The sequence below is a fragment of the Sander lucioperca genome, chromosome 10 (assembly GCF_008315115.2).
Source record: "Sander lucioperca isolate FBNREF2018 chromosome 10, SLUC_FBN_1.2, whole genome shotgun sequence".
Taxonomy (NCBI): Eukaryota; Metazoa; Chordata; class Actinopteri; order Perciformes; family Percidae; genus Sander; species Sander lucioperca.
Window position 1 is genome coordinate 24,924,193 of NC_050182.1, and position 22,829 is coordinate 24,947,021.

The 22,829-nt window shown below is 42.1% G+C and overlaps 2 protein-coding genes across 5 annotated transcripts; both read right to left on the minus strand.

Moving 5' to 3' along the window:
• Positions 1–6: 6 nt before the first annotated feature.
• Positions 7–8,881, minus strand: dbpb (D site albumin promoter binding protein b). Its single transcript, XM_031299475.2, has 5 exons — positions 8,245–8,881; positions 7,731–8,006; positions 6,520–6,975; positions 2,906–3,156; positions 7–2,432 (listed from the first exon to the last, which is right to left on the minus strand). The coding sequence occupies exons 2-5, from the start codon at positions 7,906–7,908 to the stop codon at positions 2,217–2,219; spliced, it is 1,101 nt and encodes a 366-aa protein (XP_031155335.1). The 5' UTR covers positions 7,909–8,006; positions 8,245–8,881; the 3' UTR covers positions 7–2,216.
• Positions 8,882–11,299: 2,418 nt separating this feature from the next.
• si:dkeyp-69b9.6 (zinc finger protein 135) lies at positions 11,300–20,663 on the minus strand. Of its 4 annotated transcripts, XM_036006440.1 has the most exons (4): positions 20,420–20,659; positions 19,761–19,873; positions 17,158–17,829; positions 11,300–15,054 (listed from the first exon to the last, which is right to left on the minus strand). In XM_036006440.1, exons 3-4 carry the CDS (start codon positions 17,375–17,377, stop codon positions 12,701–12,703), a joined length of 2,574 nt encoding a protein of 857 aa, XP_035862333.1. In that variant the 5' UTR covers positions 17,378–17,829; positions 19,761–19,873; positions 20,420–20,659; the 3' UTR covers positions 11,300–12,700. The 4 variants fall into 4 exon arrangements, with proteins under 4 accessions (XP_035862333.1, XP_031155329.2, XP_031155328.2 ...); XM_031299469.2 differs by having other exon boundaries at positions 11,300–17,829; positions 20,420–20,663; XM_031299468.2 differs by having other exon boundaries at positions 11,300–17,829; positions 20,278–20,641.
• Between the last annotated feature and the right edge of the window lie 2,166 nt (positions 20,664–22,829).

The following is a 22,829-nucleotide window of genomic DNA, read 5'->3' on the forward strand; positions in this document are numbered from 1 at the left end:
AAGCAGTAGTGAATGAGAACAATCTTTTATTGGTGTTTTTGGAAAAATCTCGACTCTATCCAAACAACCAGCACTGAGTGGGCTGGGCACCATGGACCACCACTGATGCAGCAGGGCAGTTATAGTTCAATTAGAGTCGCTAAAAGATTTATCAACCACATCTGTGAGGATATTAGAGACTAAATCCTGTTGGGAGAGCAAACAATCACTGATTGAGGTGATAAAGGCTGAAATAAACCAACAAGGAGCATATTGATAGTGTGCATAGTCTGTACACTGCTGCGGAACAGAAAAGGTCATCACAAAAGGTAAAGTAAGTCTGCATGAATATCATGTTCAAGTTATTGAGCCACGATTGTGAAATCCATGGTCAAAAAAACCAAGGTGGCAGTAGTGTCCATAGTAGAAGTGAGTAATGTCTGGAGGGGTATGAGACAGGATGCAAATTGCAGAGTGAGGTTTTTTTTCTCCATTTGAATAGTCTTTCTGAGGAACACTGAAGATCAAAGATGTTTCAAGGTGCAACAGATCATGTTTGTCCTAAAAGGAAAATAATTCAATAATATAGAACAGCAACAACAAGAGGGATAATCATCATAATCATAACAATAATAATAGCAGTAATGGTAACTATTCATCATGGTCGTTAAGGGGATTAAACATCACACTCTATTACTAGTCATCCCTCCCCAGGAACATAGTGTACCATGCCTCATGTGTAGTTGTTGTGGGTAAAAAAAGAGAAGTTTATAGATACAGTTAAAAGTAAAGAGTAGTAACAGGAGTAAACAGTAAGGAAGGAACAGTATTGAAAAAAGCACTAAATAGGAACAAGCTTTGTGGATGAACATAGGAAATTTTGGCTTTTATTTCTCCCAGAAATCTGAGAAATTAACACCATTCCACTCAATGGGGGTATTCAACCCATCTCCTGGAATACATCAATTACACAAAATAGTATAGGCCTATCCAATATACAACATTTCTCCCCCATAATAATGCTAATTAAACTGTGTTCATAAAATACAGTAAAGTAACAATGTGCGTTTTATTGGGAAGATTGATTACTATTTCAGAATACGTTACAACACTGAGATTTAACTACTCAATGTACCGCCGAGGTACAAGAGAGACACGGGGACAACATGTTATGGGAAGAGTTTGCACATAACTGTGAGGGGATTGGCTGTAAGAGCAAGCGGACAGAAATAGCGCAGTTGGATATAGAAACAGAGGAAGAGAAATGTCCCAACACTTCAAAAGAGAGGACCAAGGGGGAGCAGAGTTACCCAGGGCATCACAACAGGCTTTCACCAGCTTAGGTGAGATACGAGACACCAGAGTAGATTAAAAGCACTCAACTGGGATAGAGAAAAGGAGATTGAGTCAAAGATAAAAGCATAGGCTAGAGAAAGATGGCCAATGGCATAAAGTTAAGCTCAAAGTACAAAAAAAATAAAAATGTGGGGAACTTGAGTTCATTAAAAAAAAAAGAAAAAGGATGAAGTTGTTCTATTAAAAAAGAACGCACAAGACAAATGTTGAAGATAGTGCTGGACTGTTTCCATGGTGTCTCCCCTTTTGTCTCTCTCTAGCATGCCCATTCCCAGTGACAGAAACATAAGAGGAAAAAAATGAATAAAATCCACAAAAATGTTGAAGTATACGATTATAAGATAATTTTTGCTCTCTATATTACAATTGTTACATGCGTCCTCGCCCCTGCTGCAGCATCCTGACTACAATAATCAAGTCGAAAAATACCCTTCGATGGCTGACCACCTGTTAAACAACTCCTGACTCATCTATAATAAAAAGATTTTTACCATAGCTTTCCCCTATCTCTATGTAGAAAATATACAAAATTATTCTCCAAATTTTTCTCTCCGTCTAATTTTTCTCAAGTATTATAAAAATATACAATTCTCCAATAACAAAACTCTTAAAAGTCACATACTTTTCATCTGTTAAATTATTCTCTCCATCTTTCAATTTTAAGAGCTGACACCTCAACAAAACAAGACACCTGAGCTTCAATACACAAGTCTTCTCCTACATTCATACATTCATCATCATAATCATCATCTTCCTCATCATCATCATCATCACCATTTTCTTGAACCCCATTTTGTCCTTCGTGTCACCCCAAGAATTCAGAGTCTTAAATTTAACCCAGCTTAAATTTCTCCTCTTCCTGACTTTGCTCCACGTCTTCATCACTGGTCAGCAAGACGGTTCTCGTATTTACTAAGGATGTTGCGACAGCGGCCCAGTTCCTTCCGGATCTCGGCCACTTCCTGACGGAGGGCGGCGTTCTCTCTCTCCAGGTAGGCGGCACGCACGGATATTTGGTTCTCCTTAAGACGCCGAGCATCTCGAGAACGCTTGGCTGCTTCATTGTTTTTATACCTCCTGGTCCAGTACTTCTCATCCTAACAAGGCAGACAAAAGCAGTACACATTAATTATTTATCTGCCAATTTAATTCCTATCAAATTGTTTACCTTGGTTGATCAGAGAATTAAGGTATTATTAGGTTGAATTATTTCTATAAAAGAATCAATGAATGGTAAGACTTGTTTCTTAAGAACTGTGAAGTACTTTTGTAAAGCTCCTATTGGTGATGTGGGTGTTTGGCCATGAATGAGCGTGGGACATGTTCCTTTCACATGCTTCATCCTCAGAGTCAGTACTGAGTTTTGTTGATGTTATTTCTGCTTTGTAAATTCTATTTTGTTGCTCTTGTGTTTGTTACTATCCTGCTTCTTTGATATTTAATGCTTTTGACTTAAAACCTAGAATTAATTCATTTACGATGTGTGCCTTCAAATGACCAAATCATGGCCTAAAATTACTTGAAATTAACCACCACCACTCTGAATTTGCAGTAAAGAATTCGGGCTCACCTTCAAGCCATCAGGCACCAGGATCTTGCGGGCCTTCTTGATCATCGGCTGTGGCTTGAGCTCCTCTTCACTGAAGGAGTGCCTCCTGGGGTCAAAGTTCGGCTGGCTGGACATGTCCATGTCTGAGGAATCTATGTCAAACATCCCGGCTCCATCTGGCCCGCTGTCCGTGGGCGTTAGCAGAGGAGGACAGGAGGACGAGGAGGAAGAACAGGGCGACTCACAGGAATCATTCATACTCGTCTGACTCCCTGAAATTAAAGGGAAGAACAAACTTGTTTTACATGCTTTTCACTGACCTACATCTATCCTGAAATTGATACAATTTTCAAACTTCAATAAAATAGCCGATGACAGCAGTCCACTAAGACAGCAATACAAACACATGCAGCATTACATCATGATGGCCACCAGGTGGAAGCAGAGAGCTACTTTCCTCCTGTTATAAACAACAAACAACATTCCTTTGCTCCTTAACTGATTCCAAAGAACGGAGGCTGTTTTTCAAACAGCTTTCATGGACATTAAGGTTTTCATGGACAAGGTAATCTTAAGAGAATATTCTGGGAATATACCCTGCAAATACATACAACCATGTAATATGATACATATCATCTGTAGCATATAGTAGACAGATATAACGGAGTAGGTTGTTGTAGTGAGAAATACTGCCAAAAATAGCTCTGGCTTTTCCATTATATACACTTGTATCATTTTACCTATAACCAAACTATTTTATAAAGATAACTAGATTAGATCAAAGAACCATTGAGATATATATATATATATATGATTTATTACACACCCGAAAACTGTCAATAACAAAACCACAATCAAACTGGTTATTATGTATATCTCATTGTGTGTACTAGCCTACTGCTAAAACAAATGTGTAACTATCATCCTGATGTTCCTGGGGATCCTATAGAATCTCCTGTCCCAGTCTCCTGTGGAAACCAGTGCTTTAACCACAACCACATGCATTCTATTAATTCAATTGGTGCATGATATTGGCTACTATGGTTAATCTAAACCACACTTGCTTGTATACCAAAGCCAACATCCAGAACTAAATACCAATAGAGAAATCTAAAAGTGCATATGTTATGTAACTTTCTACCCATCTCTCAACTCAAAACCAGTTTCTTTGAGTGTGGCCAGTATAGGGCTATACCTCACCCCATTCCCTTTAAGGCCAAATGCACCTCACTCAAACTGACTTTCCTTCCCTATAAAAGCACAACACTCCTATATCTTGCAGGGGTATGTAGTAACCTATATTTCAACTATTAAAAAAATAATTATTTCATTGGGCAAGAGGGACAGTCACATTGTATGACTAAACGAGAGTCAGGTTAGTCATTTAACACCACAATACTGCAGCCTTTCAAATGACCACAGAATTGCATCAACACGGTCTAAACAAAACCTGTATGCCTTAAATTCCCCAAAGCTGTTCATCAATGCAGACTTATTATGTGGAAAAATAACACTGTCCAAAAACAATATAAAAAGTACACAATCTGGTGTAAAGGGCAAAAACCTCTACACTAACAGAGGTTGTAGGTTGGAGAAAAACAAAAACATTCCCTGTTATCTGTTGCCACCTGTTGTTATCTGTGATCTGTAATATATTAGCAGCTATCTATCACAAGACTAGTGGCTATATAATGCCCAGGTACTATGAGGGCATGTTTCCACACAAGGTGTTCACACATGATGTTCCACAATGACAATGACAGCAAAACAAATTAAAGAGTGCTTTCACAGGCACCAAGATGAGGTCAAGCATGTCCCATAATACATAATCCACGGGTCTAAACAAATACTGAATCTTTAGGTTTGGATACTGTAGGCAACCAAGTGCCACTGAGGCCAGAAAATATGCACGTTTTCCTCTGTGTATGACTAAACCAGAAGATTTTGATGATTTATGCTGCTTCAACCCGACAGCAGGAACTAGTCAGTGCAACCACCTGGTGTAGCGTTTTGTTGGAACAAAAACCTGCAAACCCTCTGCCCTCCTGTGGTACATGGTTGCCTCTCCCTGCTTTTTGGGAAGCTCTGGAACACAGCCTTACAAAGTTGATTTGGCGCATTTCCGTCCACGTATTTCAACCCTGAGAGAACAGGAGTCTTTCACTTTTTTAAGAAATATTCCAATATGTGACTGCGCACATTTCAGCGCTTGTTCCACAGCATTCCAGAAACTGAAGGCCTGAGGCCATTGTGAAGGCAAACAGTAGGCCAACTCCTGCTTAGGTAACTAATATAATCATAGGTTGTTAGGTGTTCCGTTTAATATTCATGAAGCAGCTGTTTGTTCAGCACCTTTATATTACGGCAGATTACAACACAGATTATCAAATTTCAAGCCTTGGGAGAGTTGATGAGAATTATTCACTCAACTTTAGCAAAGCCATCTCAGCCACATAATAATATATACGATATATATATTCACTTTTAGACACTTTTAGACTAACCAATGATAACCAATGATTATGATTTGCTATTTAATATGTTTTGTAATTAGAATCTCAATTTCTTGTAAGGTTTTATATAAAGGGATTGCAATCCAAATGCATGGGGCTTTATCATGCAATGTAATGCATTATCAGAGTCTACGACCATGCACTTTGTCACTTAAATGTCCCACGTCAACATCCCATACATTGTCAAATTCTGGATATCAGAGTACTTAATGTCATCCGTCTGTGATCAAATGTTCCCATTTGAAGTCCAGCAGTAGCAGCACAGGGAAACTCTTCCTGTTGCTCTGCATGTCCCTCCTCCTGTGGGCTCCTCCTACATGTCTACAGGCCCTGCCTCTAGTTCTCTCACTCCAGTATTCTCAGCCTCAGCACGTGTACTGACTCCACACATGGCTGTGGCGTGTGAAGAGATTTAAAGACACGCAACCGCAAACACTCCACACACTTCTCTTTCTCTCTCTCTCTCTCTCTCTCTCTCTCTCTCTCTCTCTCTCTTTTTACCGTTTTGACCCTGCTGCACATTAATAACAGGCTGGGACTGAATGCTGACTGTGTTGCACACTGCAGTACATAGATCACATGCCAAACTAAAGCAAACCTCCTTGTCAATGCTATGAGGTTGACTCATCAAATAGCTCAAGTGCCCAACTTTAAACCCTGCACCTTGCTATGATAATGTTAAGCAGCCATTTCTAAACTGTGTTTTCTCTTTCAAGTTGACTTTGTGTGCAGAGCCATGTGACTGTATCCCCTGCCTTCAGTTTGACCCCAGGGGACAGAAAAATGCTCAGTCACCATGGTCTTTGTTATAAACTCAAAGGAGAGTTAAAATGCTGAATCACAAGCCTGTGGGAACATTAGAAGTACACCATATAACCTTGATTACATCTCAGCCATTAGTGAATTGTAGGGTCTACTAGCCTCATATCAGTAAGCAGGAGACAAGTTGTCTCTTTCAGCTTGTCAACTCTGCAGAGCCCTCTTCCATGACATTGGTGTTTTTGAGCTGATATGGACAAACCTTGAAGAATGAACTGTCCTTTTGTCAATTTGTTTTATTCTCTGGTTCAACTATCCATCTATTCAGCTAAGAAACATAATGGTCCATCTAAGTGAACTCACCATGCAAACAGTCATTTCCTCCTCCAAGGCTCTGCGGCTGAGCCACCTCCAAACCAATGAGCGACGGGGAAGAAGAGGAAGAAGGTGATGAAGACGAAGAGCAAGGTGGGGATGAGGGCGGTAGGCACTGGGAGCTCTGATTGGGCACAGCTGACGGGGAGCTCTGTGAGGGGATCTGGGCTGAACTGGAGCTGTTGTTGTTATGCATGTTGCCCATTCCATTTTCAACCAGAAATTCCTCCAAGTCCATGTACTGAAGCTGGAAGAGGCCCCCATCTGCAGGAAGGGTGCGATCCCACAAGAGGGGCGCCAAGAACTGGCTGAAATTTCCTCCTCCAACTCCACCTCCACCACCTCCTCCACAGCCATTACTGCTATTACTGTTGCCTATTCCACTGCCATTCCTAATGGGGCACACTCCCATGGAGTCCTCATCAACATCTAGCCTCTCTTTGTCTACCAGAGATAAGAGAGCAGAATCATTATTAGTACAGAATGAAGATGATGAAGACTAAATTTCAGTACACAAGAAATCACCAAAAGGTTATCTTGAGGTATTTTAGTCTGTGGATGCTAACATCAACTCTCCATGTGGGGTGGCAGGTGTATCCATGAGATGTACTTCTGCAAAATCTCTCTTTTATGCTACGTCTCTCACACGCACACACACACACACACACACACACACACACACACACACACACACACACACACACACACAAATACACACTCACAGATGGACCAGATGGTAGCTGAATTGCAGCATTAAGCAAGAGCTGAAACCAATTTGTTGTCATAACATATACATAAGCTTCTGAACAAATCTCACAATAGTTGGAAGGCACGTTTTTGAAACTGCGCAGCATTACAGCTAAACCCAAACGTGTCACAGCTCATTGTAATCTGGATCCTAATTTGAAGTTGCTGCAGGGATTATAATCCAGGTGAATACTCGTCAGGGTCATGGACGATTCATCGTGAATGTGTGTGATGGTGCATCAGACTTTTGTGCCATAAAATAAGACAAATGTAATGTTTGTTATATATAAATGTTACATATTTGTATATTATAATAACCGCATCAATGGGAGGGGTATGGTTTATTCATTGCACATATTGAAGACAGACTGGCAGGTGATTGTGCTGTAGCCTACATTCAACACAAACAACACTGTCACATAGTATTAATTCATCAAATGAGAGTTTCTCACCTTTTGTATCACATGCTTTTAAACGTTGGTCTCCCTTTATGGGGTGCTGCAGGAGGGATTTAAGACCTGTGAGCTGCCCCCCTGTGAGGGAGCCTGCAGGCTGGGTACAACTTCCAAACTGTGGGCTTGCACCAGCTGGGAGGTCGGGGTTCGGAAGCTGAGAGAGCTGCCTGGACATCCTGGGCCAGATGGGGTCGTAGAAAGATACTGGGGGCACTTGAAGGGGCGTGGTAAACTGACCGAAGAGCCTACCAATAGGACAAGTATGCTGGATCACTGGATGTGTGTGTGTGTGTGTGTGTGTGTGTGTGTGTGTGTGTGTGTGTGTGTGTGTGTGTGTGTGTGTGTGTGTGTGTGTGTGTGTGTGTGTGCAGGAGGGAGGTGTGGGGGTGGGGGGTTAGAAAAAGAGAGATAGTTTTGTAAGTGTCCATGCAGAAGCAGCCATTGCAATGTAATTACAAGTTAATGACGCAAATTAATTATACTTTAAGAAACTTAAGTTTAGTTTAGTTACCTTTCACTTTAGGTTGTGCAGAGTTCCTTATGTCCTTGCAGAATTATTTTCATCGAAATATTCCATTGCAGTTGAATGGTGTTAAAAAATCTTCAGTAGTTCAAGCTGTTATTCTCAGAGGACCAGTGTGGGAGGGATAGTCAGATCTGAGTAAGAATACTGCCCATAATAAAAAATGCAAAGGCGTCAAAATGTCAACGAACCATGCACACCGCACGGACAGGAGAATGTTACAATTAAAACTTGTAGAATAATATCCCGCAATAATATCCGGCAATAAAAAAGAAGATCCCAAAATAGTTGCAAAGCAGACCTCCGTCAAAACAAAACAACCGAAGGGAAACAGAGTGTGTACAAGAAAACACACACATATACACACACACACACACACACACACAGCGACGAGATCAGTGACTGTATTGGTCAGATGACAAGTTGTATTGGTGTTTCTCTCCTCTGCTGTCGCGCTCTGCTGTCCGTCGGGGAAAGGACGGGGTTGTTTCCTATGTCTCTGTCTGTACTTTCTTTTGCATCCGGTGGATCCAGTCACGGGCGCACGGGCTTCGGTCTGTGTTTGGGCCGCGCGACGTCCGATCGTCCTCTCTCTCTCTCTCGCTCTCAGCTGGAACGGACACGGGCAGTTCACGTGACGTCACACCTCGCGGAACAAGCGATGAGGCTCGAGGCCCGGCTTTAACAGATCTCTCAAGAAGAGACACACCTACCCTCGTGCCACACCTAGAGGACAGCAGGCTGTTTGTTTTGTCTGGCGGGTACAAACACAGTGACTTCTACTGGGTCGTTCATGCTGCAGCAATCACGATATAAATAAGTGTCAGATTTAGTATGATGACACAGAGTGAACTGTCTTTACACTAGTAGACCTTGATATCAGAAATAACTAATTTATGTATGGTCAGGATTACCGGCTCAAACCTTTGCACATCTCTATTAAACCATAGTTTGGGCTTTCTGTAATTATCAGGTAGGCTAGTGCAGCATGGCTTTTCCAGTTCCCTTGTAATCCAAAGAAAACGTGACTGTGCCGTTTTTTCAGGCGAGAGGAACGCTTCAGCACGTTGCCTCCCGGCGTACAATAGCTGTTGCAGCTCACGTGTATGAGGCACGCGGAGACGATGCCTGTCCGCTCGCAGCTCTGACTCCAATTGGCTTTGGAGATTCGTCGCTCCGCCCACGACGAGCGCCTATTGGACAGAAATAGGTCGAATAAACCCGCCCGCTCGGATTCCCCCCAGAGTATGCCACTGCCGCGTGAGACCAGTTCGAAACACAAAAAGCGCGAGGGCAGTCTAGTCTACTGTACAGTTGCAGGGAGAGCACATGCAAACCATAGCGCGCCACTGGAGTTCACCTCTTTGTTTTTTTTTCCCAGAGTTGGACATGTAGAGATTGACAAGCAAATAGCTGACAGACTTTAGTAACCCTTCAGCTCCTAATCCACTGAGTCCATATGAATATTGTGCACTAAATGTGAATACCAAATGCAATAGTGCCGACAACTGTGTGTAGGGGTTCTGGGCCCCTTCAGTTAACACAGTCCTAAGACCCCCTCTGTTTTTCTTTTAAATAAAACTATCCAACTGGAAGTTTGGTCCAGCTGTGGGCCCCTCAGATCATAACCACCTGGGACCCCACCTAAAATAACAGTGGGCATGAATCATCATATTTTATGTATGAAAGCAAGACAAATAGATTGTTATCAATGATCTGAATGCAAACACATTCCCTTGTGACTTCAAAGTAATTTTAACATATACTATTAACTCTTATCACGTCAAGGTCTAACTGCAAGTAAATCACAACATTGTGGTTGGTGTCACTCATTGAATTATCTAAGACTTTACTGTTTTTGGTTTTATTCTGTGGTGAAATCATTGATTTGGAATCACACACAGGGCTACAGTAACAAATGATCTAATTTTCTATAGTTCACACAAATGCAAAATTACATGGATTTAATTTCACCCTTAAACCACATTCATTAATCAGTGAGATTACGATGTGATAATTTGTGACATTAATCTTGTAGTAAACAGCAGGCAGGCACATAATTCACACAGCACGCAGCCTCTCCAGTCCACCCCCTATCAGTGCAAAAATTCATGTGACTGCCACACTCATACACACCAGGCCAAGAGTACAGTACAGTATAAATGAGTTGCTTACTGCCATCTTGTGGAGCTAGGAGTGAGAAGTTTTACACAGCCATTTATTTCAAGTAAAGTGATAATATACTGTAAATTTTAATTACGCTAAAGTAATCTGGCCAATCACAATGGCAAGCCTAAGAACTTTAATGAAATGTATTGGTATATCACAGTGAACAGTACTGTCTGCTGTGGAATCCACCATCTCCTAGGACCTAAAGTGAACATCCAACATACACACCATGAGAACAAGGCCCAGTAGAGGATGCACTTCTTGTGCCAGCTCAAGAAGTTTAACTCGCCTCAACAACAGTTTGTTCCTAAAGGCCGTTATTCTGATGAACAGTTAAATCAGTCATACACCATCAATAATACCAACACATCCACTGCTCCCATTATAGAATATCATTTTAGTTTTGTAACAAACCAATCTTATATTATGTACAAATCCTACACACTGTATGACATGTATGCATGCACATACTGTACATAATCATCCAGTCCATGTATATCCATTCAGTATTTATTTTTTCTGCACTATATGTATAGTTTACAGCTTACAGAACACTTGACTTCCATATAAAGGTTTTATTTTAGTTACTGTTCAACATCTGTGCTTTATTTATATAATAATGTATATATACACCTATGTTTTCACCTTGCTACTTGTCTGTACATGGTATTCTTGTCTAGTCTTTACCTTTTATTTGTCCAGCTTTGCAGTCTTGTTCCTAGCTGTTGTCTATTTCTGTGTAGATTGAGTGATGCAAAAACCAAATTCCATGTGTGTGTACACACACACTTGGCCAATAAAAGGGGATTCTGATGCATCCCAAAAAACATTTCATCCAGAGTGATATGAAATTCACATAGGACATAAAGCTAAATATAATTGTAAAACTTTAATACTGACTTTGGTTACTGTTACAACATACTCATGACCACCAGTTTGAACCATCTTCTGGATATTGCAGTGGGTAACTTTGAATGAGAAATAAAAGGAAAACAAATGATTACACTTAAGGTTTATTAATTGCTGAAATATAATCAACTACTGACTTCTCAGTAAATAATGTGATATAAATCTACTAAAACTATCATTTTTCTTCAGAAGAAAAAAAGCAAGGCTTGACAGGGGTATGAACATTTCATGTGAATAAAGTGACATGATGTACTTAAAACGTATTTTTCTTTAGAAGAAAAAAAACAAAAACAAGGCTTGACAGTAAGAATATGATTGCAAATCAGCAAAAAGTAAAAGGGGTTAAGTATAAGATTGGCATGAAGACTGATTGGGTTACACACATAAATACATGGAATATTACATTTGTTTCTATTATGATAGGTCCTTGTCTTTAACACACCGTGAAGTACTGTAGAAATAATCACTGCTAAAAAGAGCATACAAATAACATGAGATAAACATGTGTTACAGTCCACTTGTTTAACCTATTTTCAATCTCTTGGTATAAAAGCTACTGTAGGAATATCTCAAATAAATGAAGGAAAGTGAACATACTAAGCAAGGCTTTTTGGAAGTTTCGTACATTTTGGCAGGAGAGGAATCCTTGAAATGCTAATTACCAGCAACCTTGACAATTTATCTATATGTGATTCAATCACTAGGGAATATAGAGCAACTTTCAAATCAAGTTTACCACTACAAACTTCTGGGGATATACTGAATAAACCATCACATACTGTAGGAGTTATTTCACAACCTCAGCAAAAAACTTGACCAGAGAACAAACATGCACTGACAAACTATCAACAAAAGTTCTTTGTCCTCATGTCCCTACTCCTAATATATGCACTTTACATTTAAAAAAAAAAAAAAATCCTCAGAGCCTCTAAGTGAACAACAACAAGACAAAGTACACAGCAGAGACGTTTATCATACAGCATGAGGTTTAGCAGGGAGTCTAGTTATGGGGGAGAGAGATACATTAGCAGGTCATTACACCTAAACTTGTCTAGTAACTGCACAGTGTCAGCCAAGCATAGTGTCAATGCACTTAAGGGGTTAATGAACCTATGAAAACAGTCACGTCTTTGAAAACACCTTCCAATATGATCTGGAAGAATTTCTGGTGATATTTTATAGGATGCTCTACAGTAGTTGTTAACACACTCATTCTAATAGTCAGCAGAGTAGATGTCAACAGAGACGAGAGTAAAATGTTGCTAAAAGGCAGCATTTGCCTTTTCAAGTCCCTTTTTTTCTCACCTTCCCATTTCACAACTGAAATATCCCTCTGGTATGCCACTTGTTTCAGATACCAGGATGCTCAGTATCTGTATTGTCCTTGTAGGTATGGTATCTCCTCCTGACCCTCTTGGGCCTGTCTCTCTCCTGGTCTCTTTGAAAGCTTCAACCTGTTAGCATCTCCTCGCTGCAATCCTTTAGACCTGCGGCGGCAGGACACCTTGTGTCTGTAGAGCAGTGTAGCATTCCAGAAGCGAGTGGAGCAGCGTCGGCAGGAGAAAGTCCCTCTGGCACGATGGGAGGCTCGATGGATGAAGGCTGCCAAAGGCCTGTGAGACTGCTTCCCACAAACACTGCACCTGAGTCGCTCCTGAGTGGTCGAGGCTTTTTGTGGGTGTTTAACTGCCTTGTGGACTAGCAGTCCCGCTTTACGGGAAAACACAGAATTGGGGCATATAGGGCAGCCAAAGCGTTTCACAGGGACTTTGAGAGATGAAAGGATCTGCACCTTCATTCCCCCAGTGTTGACAAGCTTATACCCACCACCCCCTGATCCTTCTCCTCGCCTAATTGTCAAACGAAGAGAGCCTTGTTTTTTATTCAACTGCCCTCTTATTGTACAACTTATCTTTCTCTTCTTTTTGCTTGCATCGAATCTGACTAAATCTTGGGATTCCCATTTATTTTCCCTCCTGTTGGACTTTTTTTTTTTCTTCTTCTGTCGTCTCATTTCATCGTGTGATAACTGGATGCTGCAGTCAAGGTGTTGGTGGGACTGGGTACCTGACTGATGATGAAGATGATGGTGGGAGATATGATGATGTTGATGCAGATGATGATGTTCAGTGGAGGGCAGTTCCGTGAGGGGCTGGAACGGGGCTGTGGTGTGGAGTGTACGGCTACGGGATCCAGCTGGGTATATGTGCTCTCCTTTAACCCCGGCTGGGGAATGCGGGTGCTGGGGGGCCATGATTGTAGAGTTTGGAGGCAGAGGCTGCGAGTAAGATGGAGCATTAGAGGCTGAAGATTGGGGTGCAGCATCATAAAAGAGGGGAGAGTAACCAGCTGGTGGTTGCGGGGGTGGCTGTGGGTGGCTATGAGTGACAACACTAAGACTCTGCCCTCCATGGCCTTCTGTGGAAGGAGCCATCTGTAGCAGGGCATTGGTGGCAGCCTCACTCTCTGAGGTTGACTGATTAACATCACTCTGACCTCTGTTGTCTCCTGACCCACTGCCGCCCTCTTGCGGGTTAGGCGGTTCAGTGCGGGTCATCCCATGCTGCGATTGCCTATGTCGAGTGAGGCTGTTAGCGTAAGCAAATGCTTTCCCACATACCTCGCAGCAGAAGAGCTTTTCACCCCCACCTTCATGAACGGTCTGGTGATGGGCGGTCAGATGAAAGTGGTGGCGGAACGACTTCCAACATATAGCACAGGTGTAGAGTCGAGGTGGGGGCTGTGGGTGGGGTGGGGGTGGAGGCTGTTGCTGCGGATTGGTGTCTTGAGGCTTGACGTCTTGAGGGTAGGAGTAATAGGAGGTGCTTGGTGCTTGGTTCTGGCTCCTGTCCTGGGCCACGCTACATTGAGGGTTTGAGTTAAAGCTGTTAATGTTTTCCACAGCTGGTGTTGTGGGCACCTCTTCCAGCTCCCCTTTTTGGTGGAGTTTGCTGTGCCTCCGGAGGCTCTGGGAGTAACCAAACTCTTTCCCACAGATGCTGCATTTGTAATTCTTCGCCCCAGAGTGAACCGTTTGATGCTTGCTGAGGTGAAATGCCTCTCTAAAATACTTTCCACAAACAGTGCAGTGATGGGGCTTCTCTCCAGTATGGATGCGGTCATGCCTGCGTAGGGTCTCACGACGTGCAAATCCCTTACCACAGACGCTGCAGAGGTGAGTGCGTGGGAGGCCACTGGGCCCCATTCTGGGGGTGTATTGCCTACGTTTGGGGGGCTGTCCACCAGCTGCAGGATCTTTCTTAGCTCTGGGTTTGCGGGGCCGTTTTGGTTTGGCAGTAGGATTCTGTGGGTTGCTGCTCATAGCCTCCTGGCTCCCACCACCTCTGAAATTCTTATCCATATTAGATGTTGATGAAGGTGAGCCCAGAGGACCTAAACCAAGACCACCTAGTAGACCTCCTATGATGTCTCCCCTATCATCCCCTCTATTTCCACTGTTACTAGCTGCTGTTATAGCAGATATTGCATTATTGACAGAGCTAGTGACATCATCCTCTGAGTCATCCAGTAGAGAAGAAAGGGGCAGGTGGGGCTGTTGCTGCGGATGGTGATGCTGGTTGTGGCTCTGTGAGTGTGGATGCAGTGTTGGAGCCAAGGGTGCCTTTCTCAGAGCTGGGCCCGCCATCCCACTTCCACAGGGGGAGGCACCAGAGTAGCATGGAGATGGATTACCTTGAGAACGATGGTCATCATGGTAGCCTGTGTAACGATTCCGAGAGTAGTCAGTGGGGTATTTAGCATCTGTTCTGTCCCTGTCATTTGAATTCCCTCCCCTTCCAGACTGAAACAGACCATCACATCCTAAACCTGATTTTGGTTCTCCTTCCCCCACAATGATTACACCATCTTCTTCCTCAGTTTTCCCATAAATAACCCCTCTATTGCTCTGATAAGTTCCCCCTCCTCCGTTACCTCCGTTACCTCCTCCACACCCTCCCCCGACTCTGTCCTCACCATCAGATCCTGTCTTGCTGCCCCTTTGTTTGGGTCCCCTACCTGGCTTGCCGCAGGTGCCTGAGGCAGCATGGTTGAGTAGAGAGGTGCTCTCACGGAAGGCACGACCACAGGCGGGACATCGGAATGGCTTTTCCTCATGTATCTTCTCATGGCGTGTCAGTGACTCTCTACGATTAAAAGCCCGAGAGCAGGTGGAGCAGCCATATGGGCGGGCTGTTGAGTGTATAACACCATGTTGCAGGAGGTGCCCTTTTTTCTTAAAGCCTTTGCCACAATCAGAGCAATGAAATATTTTGTCTGGGCTAGGACAAGAATTGGTTGAGGGTTGGGGAGTTTCCTGGGTCGAATGGGGAAGGCTTGGGTCAGACTGTGTTTTAATGTGAATGGGGTTTGGGCCAGTAGTGGAAGAATTGCTAGTACCTGCTGTGGTTGGCTCATGCATGCGCATATGCCTGCGAAGGCTTGAAAGGTGGGGGAAGCTTTTGCCACACTCTCCACAGCTATAAACAGGCTCTGAATCAGACTCTGTGTTGTTGGCTTGCATTGAGCTCTGGTTATCAGATTTAGAGAGGTGAGAATCATTAGTAACTAGTACTGAGGCAGCAGTGGAGGAGGGAGCAGAGGAGGAGGAGGAAGAAACTACTGATGAGGATGAAGATGATGAGGCAAGAAGGGATCCACCCATATTTGACATACCAACCCCACTCCCAATTAAAGCTGGGGGTTGACCATGACTAAGCCCTCCACCATTACTACTAGTGGTGGGATTACCACTGTGGCTACCGTGGCCATGGCCGCTGCTGCTATTACTATTGCTATCAGATTTTCTCTGTGGCAAATAGCCAGCCATAGCTTTCTTCCTCCTACTGCTACTGCCACCGCTACTACTACTTCCACCTCCACTGCTTTCCCCTTTACCATCATCCTTTGATAAAGATAAATGAAGTGGCAAGGGGAGTGGCAAACCTGCTTCCTGCTGCATCAGAGAAGCTATCTGATTTGATGAGAGTACAGGGATGCCCTGGAAGTCAAAGCCACCCAGTGATGAGGGCTGAGAGCCTGGGTGGAGCGGGTGGTGATGGGAATGAGAGTGAGGATGAGAAAGGGTGTGAGGTGGAAGCTGTTGCTGCTGGGGTGGCTGCTGTGGACCCTGCTGTGACTGGGGAGTGGAGTGGCCATGTGAGTGAGAAGAATGCAAAGCAGGAGGCGGAGCAAGGCTAGTACTAGGCTCCCCGCCTGTCTGACTTAAACCAATCCCTAAGTGGTTATGCGTTCCCTGTTGAACAAGAAATTGCTCTAAACTAGTATTAGCAGGCACCCCAGAAAGGAAATACTGATTAGCAGCTAACATGCAACTAAATTGTTGGTGAAGGCTTCGTGCATCAGACTGGGCCCCAACCAACTGGTGTCCCAATGAGCTGACTGCACTGCTGCTTGAAGGGTTATTAGAGGTGGCCACAGATGTTGAAGGGGAAGGAGAGGAAGAGGAGGGACCAGATGTTACTTGAGGAACAGAGAGGCCGGGGTGCAGAGGAGGAGGGGGCGGAGGTGCTGATGTTACTAATCCTCCTAACCCCCCAGCACTCCCACTACTGCTACTTCCCCCAGCAAAGTGCTCAAAGCGGCCTACACCTGGGTGTAACTGCTCCTGTGCTAGTGCTGCCTCAGACGGGTGGAAAGAGCGCAGGAACTGTGGGTAGCCTGATGAATGGCTTGAGCTGCTGCTGCTCATCTTGCTTGACTTTGAACGAGAGCTCTGAGATGAGGAAGGCTGTTGTTGTAAAGGTGGGGGAGGAGGGGCACTCATCTTGGCAAAAATGGAGGCAGAATCAGAAAAGGCGTTACCTCTTGACCCCTGCAGGGGTCCCAAGCCAAGTCCAGACAGAAGAGCTCCAGAAGATTCAGCCTGCTGCTGCTGCTGCTGCTGCTGGAGTTGATGCTGGTGAAGTTGAACTTGCTGTTGATGCTGTAGTTGTCGATCTAAACCAAGGCCTTTAAACTGGTGGGCCTGGTGCCCACTTAACATCTCTATAATGTCCAGATTGTATTTTCCAAATTGGAACATTTCCCACTCACTGGCACATGGGGGTGCAGGGGCCCAACCTCCAGGACTAGGAGTGGCAACAGTGATTCCACCACTGACTGGTGAAAGACAAACTTTACCCTAAGGGTGAGGTTATGCTACTATTTATTCCAGCACTACTTGAATGTCTTAAATCTAAAGTTCGTCTCTCCAGATAGTTTACTTCTGGTGCTGCTATTCCCTGTTGAATATCCACTGCCCACACTCTACTTCCAAATGAGTGGGGTGGCCGGGAAGATGGGTTTATGATCAAAGGGTAAAAGTGTCTTTTAGACAGGTAGATGAGTTCCACCTAATTTTCAAAATTGCTTAGAATAGTTTTTATTGAGAAGCAGTTCAAATGACTTCTTGTTTCCCTTGAGAGTTATAGCGTTGACATTATCCTTCATCTAAGCAAGATTCCGCATCCGTGTTCAGGCAAGACGTTCCTACAGCTGAAAAAACACAATTCACAAAGAGATGAAAGTCATAGAGAGGAACAGGACTATAACTTTTAATCAATTGTAACTTACTGTCCCTTGTTAATAGGCCTTTAACCTATAACACAATACCCCATCCATTAAGGCGAATCTATAGAAACCTATATCTGCACTGTACCATTACAAAACACAGAGATTGATCTCAATGGCTGACATTAATTCAGTTCTGTAATTGCCAATCAAAATACTTGACTGGAAAGACTATAATGACATCAAGTTTAGTAGAATACTTTGACGTTAGATTTTAATTTGCCCTGTTTCCTATATATGTATATATTTCCTATGTATATATTTCCTATATATATATATATATATATAAGATTTGATACCACAAATTAGTAATTGTTATGTTAAGTTTTAGTTATCAGTAGTTTCTTATTCATGCTGCAATTTACCTACCAAAGGTTATATTATTGTGAGCCAATTAGCCCCTCAGTTTAAGTGAGAAATGTGACCAATATACAATTCAATGCCCGGTTACAGTTTCTGTTTATGTGAGGTGAAGAAATACACATCTAGACTATTTAATTTATAAGCCACTTTAACATGTTAGTAAACATCTTTTTTGTTTTGTAATAACTTACCATGATGTGGTTCTGCTGGATTGCAGCACAACCAGAATTGTTGCATGAATGCCAATTCGTTATATCATTAGGTTCATCTTTACTAAGGAGGCAAAAGTTACTTTCAACATGCTTACCGCCTACGCATATAGCTGTTCATTAAGGTAAATTAGTGGTGAAAGGAGACCCACCACAAAGCTACTTTTGGCATAGTGACCCAATTTATGACAATATTACACACTGACTTACCAATATCTCATACTGTATTCTGTACAGTAAAAATACAGTATACGTGGCTATCTCTGCAAGTATGAAATGTTTATTGAGGAAGATGTACAGACATAACACATAGAGGTGTAGCAGTGTTGCATTAAAACCCACATTAGACAGCAGATGCCTCACTTTGGTTAAATGCAGGTGTGTGCACATAACTGATTATTTGTATTCTACCCACACTACTTACACTGGTGGCATCCCTGCTACATTTTACCATCTATGCTGTCACAGTGCATAGATGGAGAATGCAATGCTGCAAATCATGACTTTACTTATTGCCACAAGGAAGTTGATAGTTTTTCCCGTCTACATTTTGTGCTAACAGAAATCTATTTCTAGCCCCATACCTCAGCATACTTTCGCCATTGATGTTTTTCGTTTCAGTTTAAGTTTGTTTATTACTAGATAGTCACAAAGGTATACAAATATTCAGTACATTAAACAATCGTCAGTTTCATTCTTCCCATAATGTAAAAATACTCTATGTGGGATTGTCTTTTCATAAATGTCCACAAAGTAATATTAGTAGTGGTCAATCACCTGAGTAGGCCAAGTGGGGGTAATTACACAGTATCAGGTGCTGTGTAGTACCTTTGGGTAGGTCAAGAGGATGACTGGCCTGTAGATATCAAGTAACAGCCATTCACATTGCACATTCTCTGTAATACCGGTAGTCATAATTCATCATGTACATTGAATTATATGTATTCATATCTATGGCACTAAACTGTTTTTGTTATACCTGTACTCACTATGTGCAGTGACATTAAAGTTGGATTATATCTAATCTAACCCCAACTATCAACAATATGACGAACCTTTACAATTTAATTACATGAATCCACTTAAATCCACTTCTCACTGCCAAAATAGGGAGAATAGAGAATTTAACTGTTGCGTTGTGCATTAGTCTTAAACTACATAAAGGTAAGTTGTCGTTTGCATTAAAATGTCCCATTATTGTACTTCTGAAAAGCCTGAACGTGCACTGGCTACGGTAAAATCACTCACTTTGAATTTCGTTTTGCTCACCTCGTAATAACTTACCGTTTCCTCTAATCGAAGCGATGAACCTAGTGGAGAGTGAGCTCCCCTGGCAGACGAGGGAGATAATCTATCGCATATTTCACCGCCTCTCATTTTAATGAAAATCACCAATCCTGTGAAGAAGGGTAGAGATGCTCAAATTAACATCAGTATCACACCCGCTGCACAATGTAAACATTAGCAGTGTCTTACAGGCGCAAGTATAACGGATGCACTCGAGGAGGCATCCTGTAATAGTATTGGCTCACATTTGGAGGAAAAAAAGGAAAACATTGGACGCGCTTGCATGCAAAACTTCACGGTTCTCCTTAGCATCATATTTTACACTGGCTTGGCGTGCTTAGCCATTTGGTCCCACACGCGAAGCTCTAGAAAACCACATAACCGCTGTAGCTAACGTTAGCCATCTTTCCAACCCACATTATTAAAAATATGCCCACTGCCGTTAGTTAACATTACGATGCTGGCGTTAGCATATACATAATGCGTAACATATATTCGACAAATGTTTACCTACGCATCCAGTTGCAGATGGATGAGGCCTGTCACGCCTTCTTCTAACTGCCTAGCTAGCTATCGTCCGCTTCCATTTCTGCGTGCTGTTTTCCAGTCGTTAGCCAGAGCCATTTTCACTGATGCTGAGCTGCGTGAACACTTACACGGTTTCCACAAGAAATCAACGCCGACGGATACCGCAGGCGCCTCCTTGCCATTTGATAAGGACCGTTTGCGTCGACAGGGAGCTTTCACTAAAGATTTCAACGGCCGAGAAAATTTGGATGGTCGGTGATAATATTTTTGGGTAAAAGTGAGTGACGTGTGCTCCCTTAACATCGGTCCTTTCCGGCCCTTGTAATATTTCCGGGTAGCACTAGCGGTGGCTGCATAGGGCTCACAGCGGTATCACCGTTTGGTAAAAGGGGACTCCTCTTCCACAAACGTTGCACATTCCTATAATTAGTGTCCATTCCACTTCCACAACACTCTTTCCGATTATATCAAAAGTTGCAGTCTCAGTGGGAGGTTCAGGACTTCTCCCTAGGCTGCATAATGGCTGATGTCTTATAGGCCTATTTTATCCGAGGAATAATATATATTTTGGCTATAACTAATAAATACATAGCATAATGTGAAAAAAACATGTTGGGAGCTTTTAGTCTGTCTCTTTGTATTAGTTATTCAAGATCTTAGGGTTAAGCATAGGAACAGGTAGGCTATTGATGCATGAAAAAACAGCCAATCAAAATGAATAAATTATATATAAATATATGTATGAATTAATATAGTAATATGACATTTGTTAATTGTAATATATTTTTGACTAAAGTACACTTTATTCAAAGGAGATGGCATATATTTCTTCAGACAATCTACATCCACTTTACTTCCAATTAACTGTTTACAGTCCCATTTGTTTGTTTGTCTGGATATTTTCAGGTTCAGGTTCAGGTTACTTTATTGGTACCCGTAGATAAACTTGGATTTGATTCAGTTGTTATAATAACAGAGATGTGAATTATTCCAGCTCTGTGCCTCTCTGATATTTAAGGATGGCAATGGTGTGCACAGAGCATGTAGGATGCAGAATCTTTTGCTCAGGACCATCAAAGGCCCTGAAAGCCTTGACTCACACGCATACATTTGCAATTTGAATATTAATTTGTCTTTTATAACAAATGTGTCTTTTTGAGCTACAGTGAGTGTAATAAACTGAGCCTAATTTATGAAAACTGGGGGTTTCACTTTACTTAGCAGATATATAGTGCATTAATGGTTACAGGTGTTGGACAGTGTGGGCAGCTTATTACATTTTGAGTGAAGGCTTCATGCAGGTTTTGTCTCAGAACTGAGAAGCCACTGAACCTCCTGGTGGTGAAATGTGCAAATTACAATGATAGCAATGCATCAGTGGCTGCCAGTGCCTTAACCAAACATAATATTTTCCGTGCCCTTCGTGTACCTCCGGAAAAAAAATATTTCTGTATCAGTACAATGTCACCGTCTGCTCTTTTATATAAGTTTAATACATCTTGGTGCAATAAATGAAATCACAGGAGGTTTTAAATATGAGCTCCATAGCCCTCACCCCACTTTCCAGCAGGTACAGTATTATGTAACTCTGTACTCAGACGGTCTAGAGCTGTGAATTATATGAAGACAAATTTGGCCTTTTCATTTCATGTTGTAAAAGCACCATTGTCCACTCCCACTGGCACTGTATAGCCTTAATGTGGCTTATACAATATCTCACATCCTGGTGATGTGGGATTTTATCAAAATGCCACTCTGTGTACTCACTAACCTATTGAAGACTAAAAGGCTTTTTGTTTATATAGAGTCATTGCTTCTGGTTTGACCCCTTATAAAACCTTCATTTGTTTATATGATTATTTTAAAATCTAATTTCACAACATATTGCCACTGACGGAGCCACTGGTCTCAAAACTGCGCGTGGCTGGTTGCACAAACATGTTATTCTGGTCTGTCATATATCAGACACACGTGTCATTTCAGCAATTGGCCTAAAGTGAGGTAGACATTTTTTTGCAAAAATAGCCAATCTCAGGCCACGTCTCAACTGAGATGTTCTTCTGTAAAAAACAATCAGCGACAAGTGGAACAAAATATTGTATAGTGAGCAATGAGAATATTTTAAATAGATTTCACCAAGTCAAACAGTCATCACTGAATTTTATGGTAAAATGTCTATGTGACCAGTGGCAGAATATACCAAGGTAAATACTTAAGTACTATACTTAAGTATGATTTTAAGGTACTTGTACTTTACTTGAGTATTTCCATTTTGTGCTACTTTATTCTTACTCAACTATAGTTCAGTGGGAAATATTGTACTTATTACTCCTCTAATTACTTTACAGATTAAGATTTTACAAAACGTATGAGTTTATAAAATATGAAGCACTGTTGTAGATTAAACTGCTCAACAATAGTAATACAAAAACAAACCTCGACCAGCTTCAACAGTAAAATGCTACGTACACACGAATGCATCAGTAATAATAATCCAATAATATAATTTATAATACACAATAATACTCACAGGTGTCA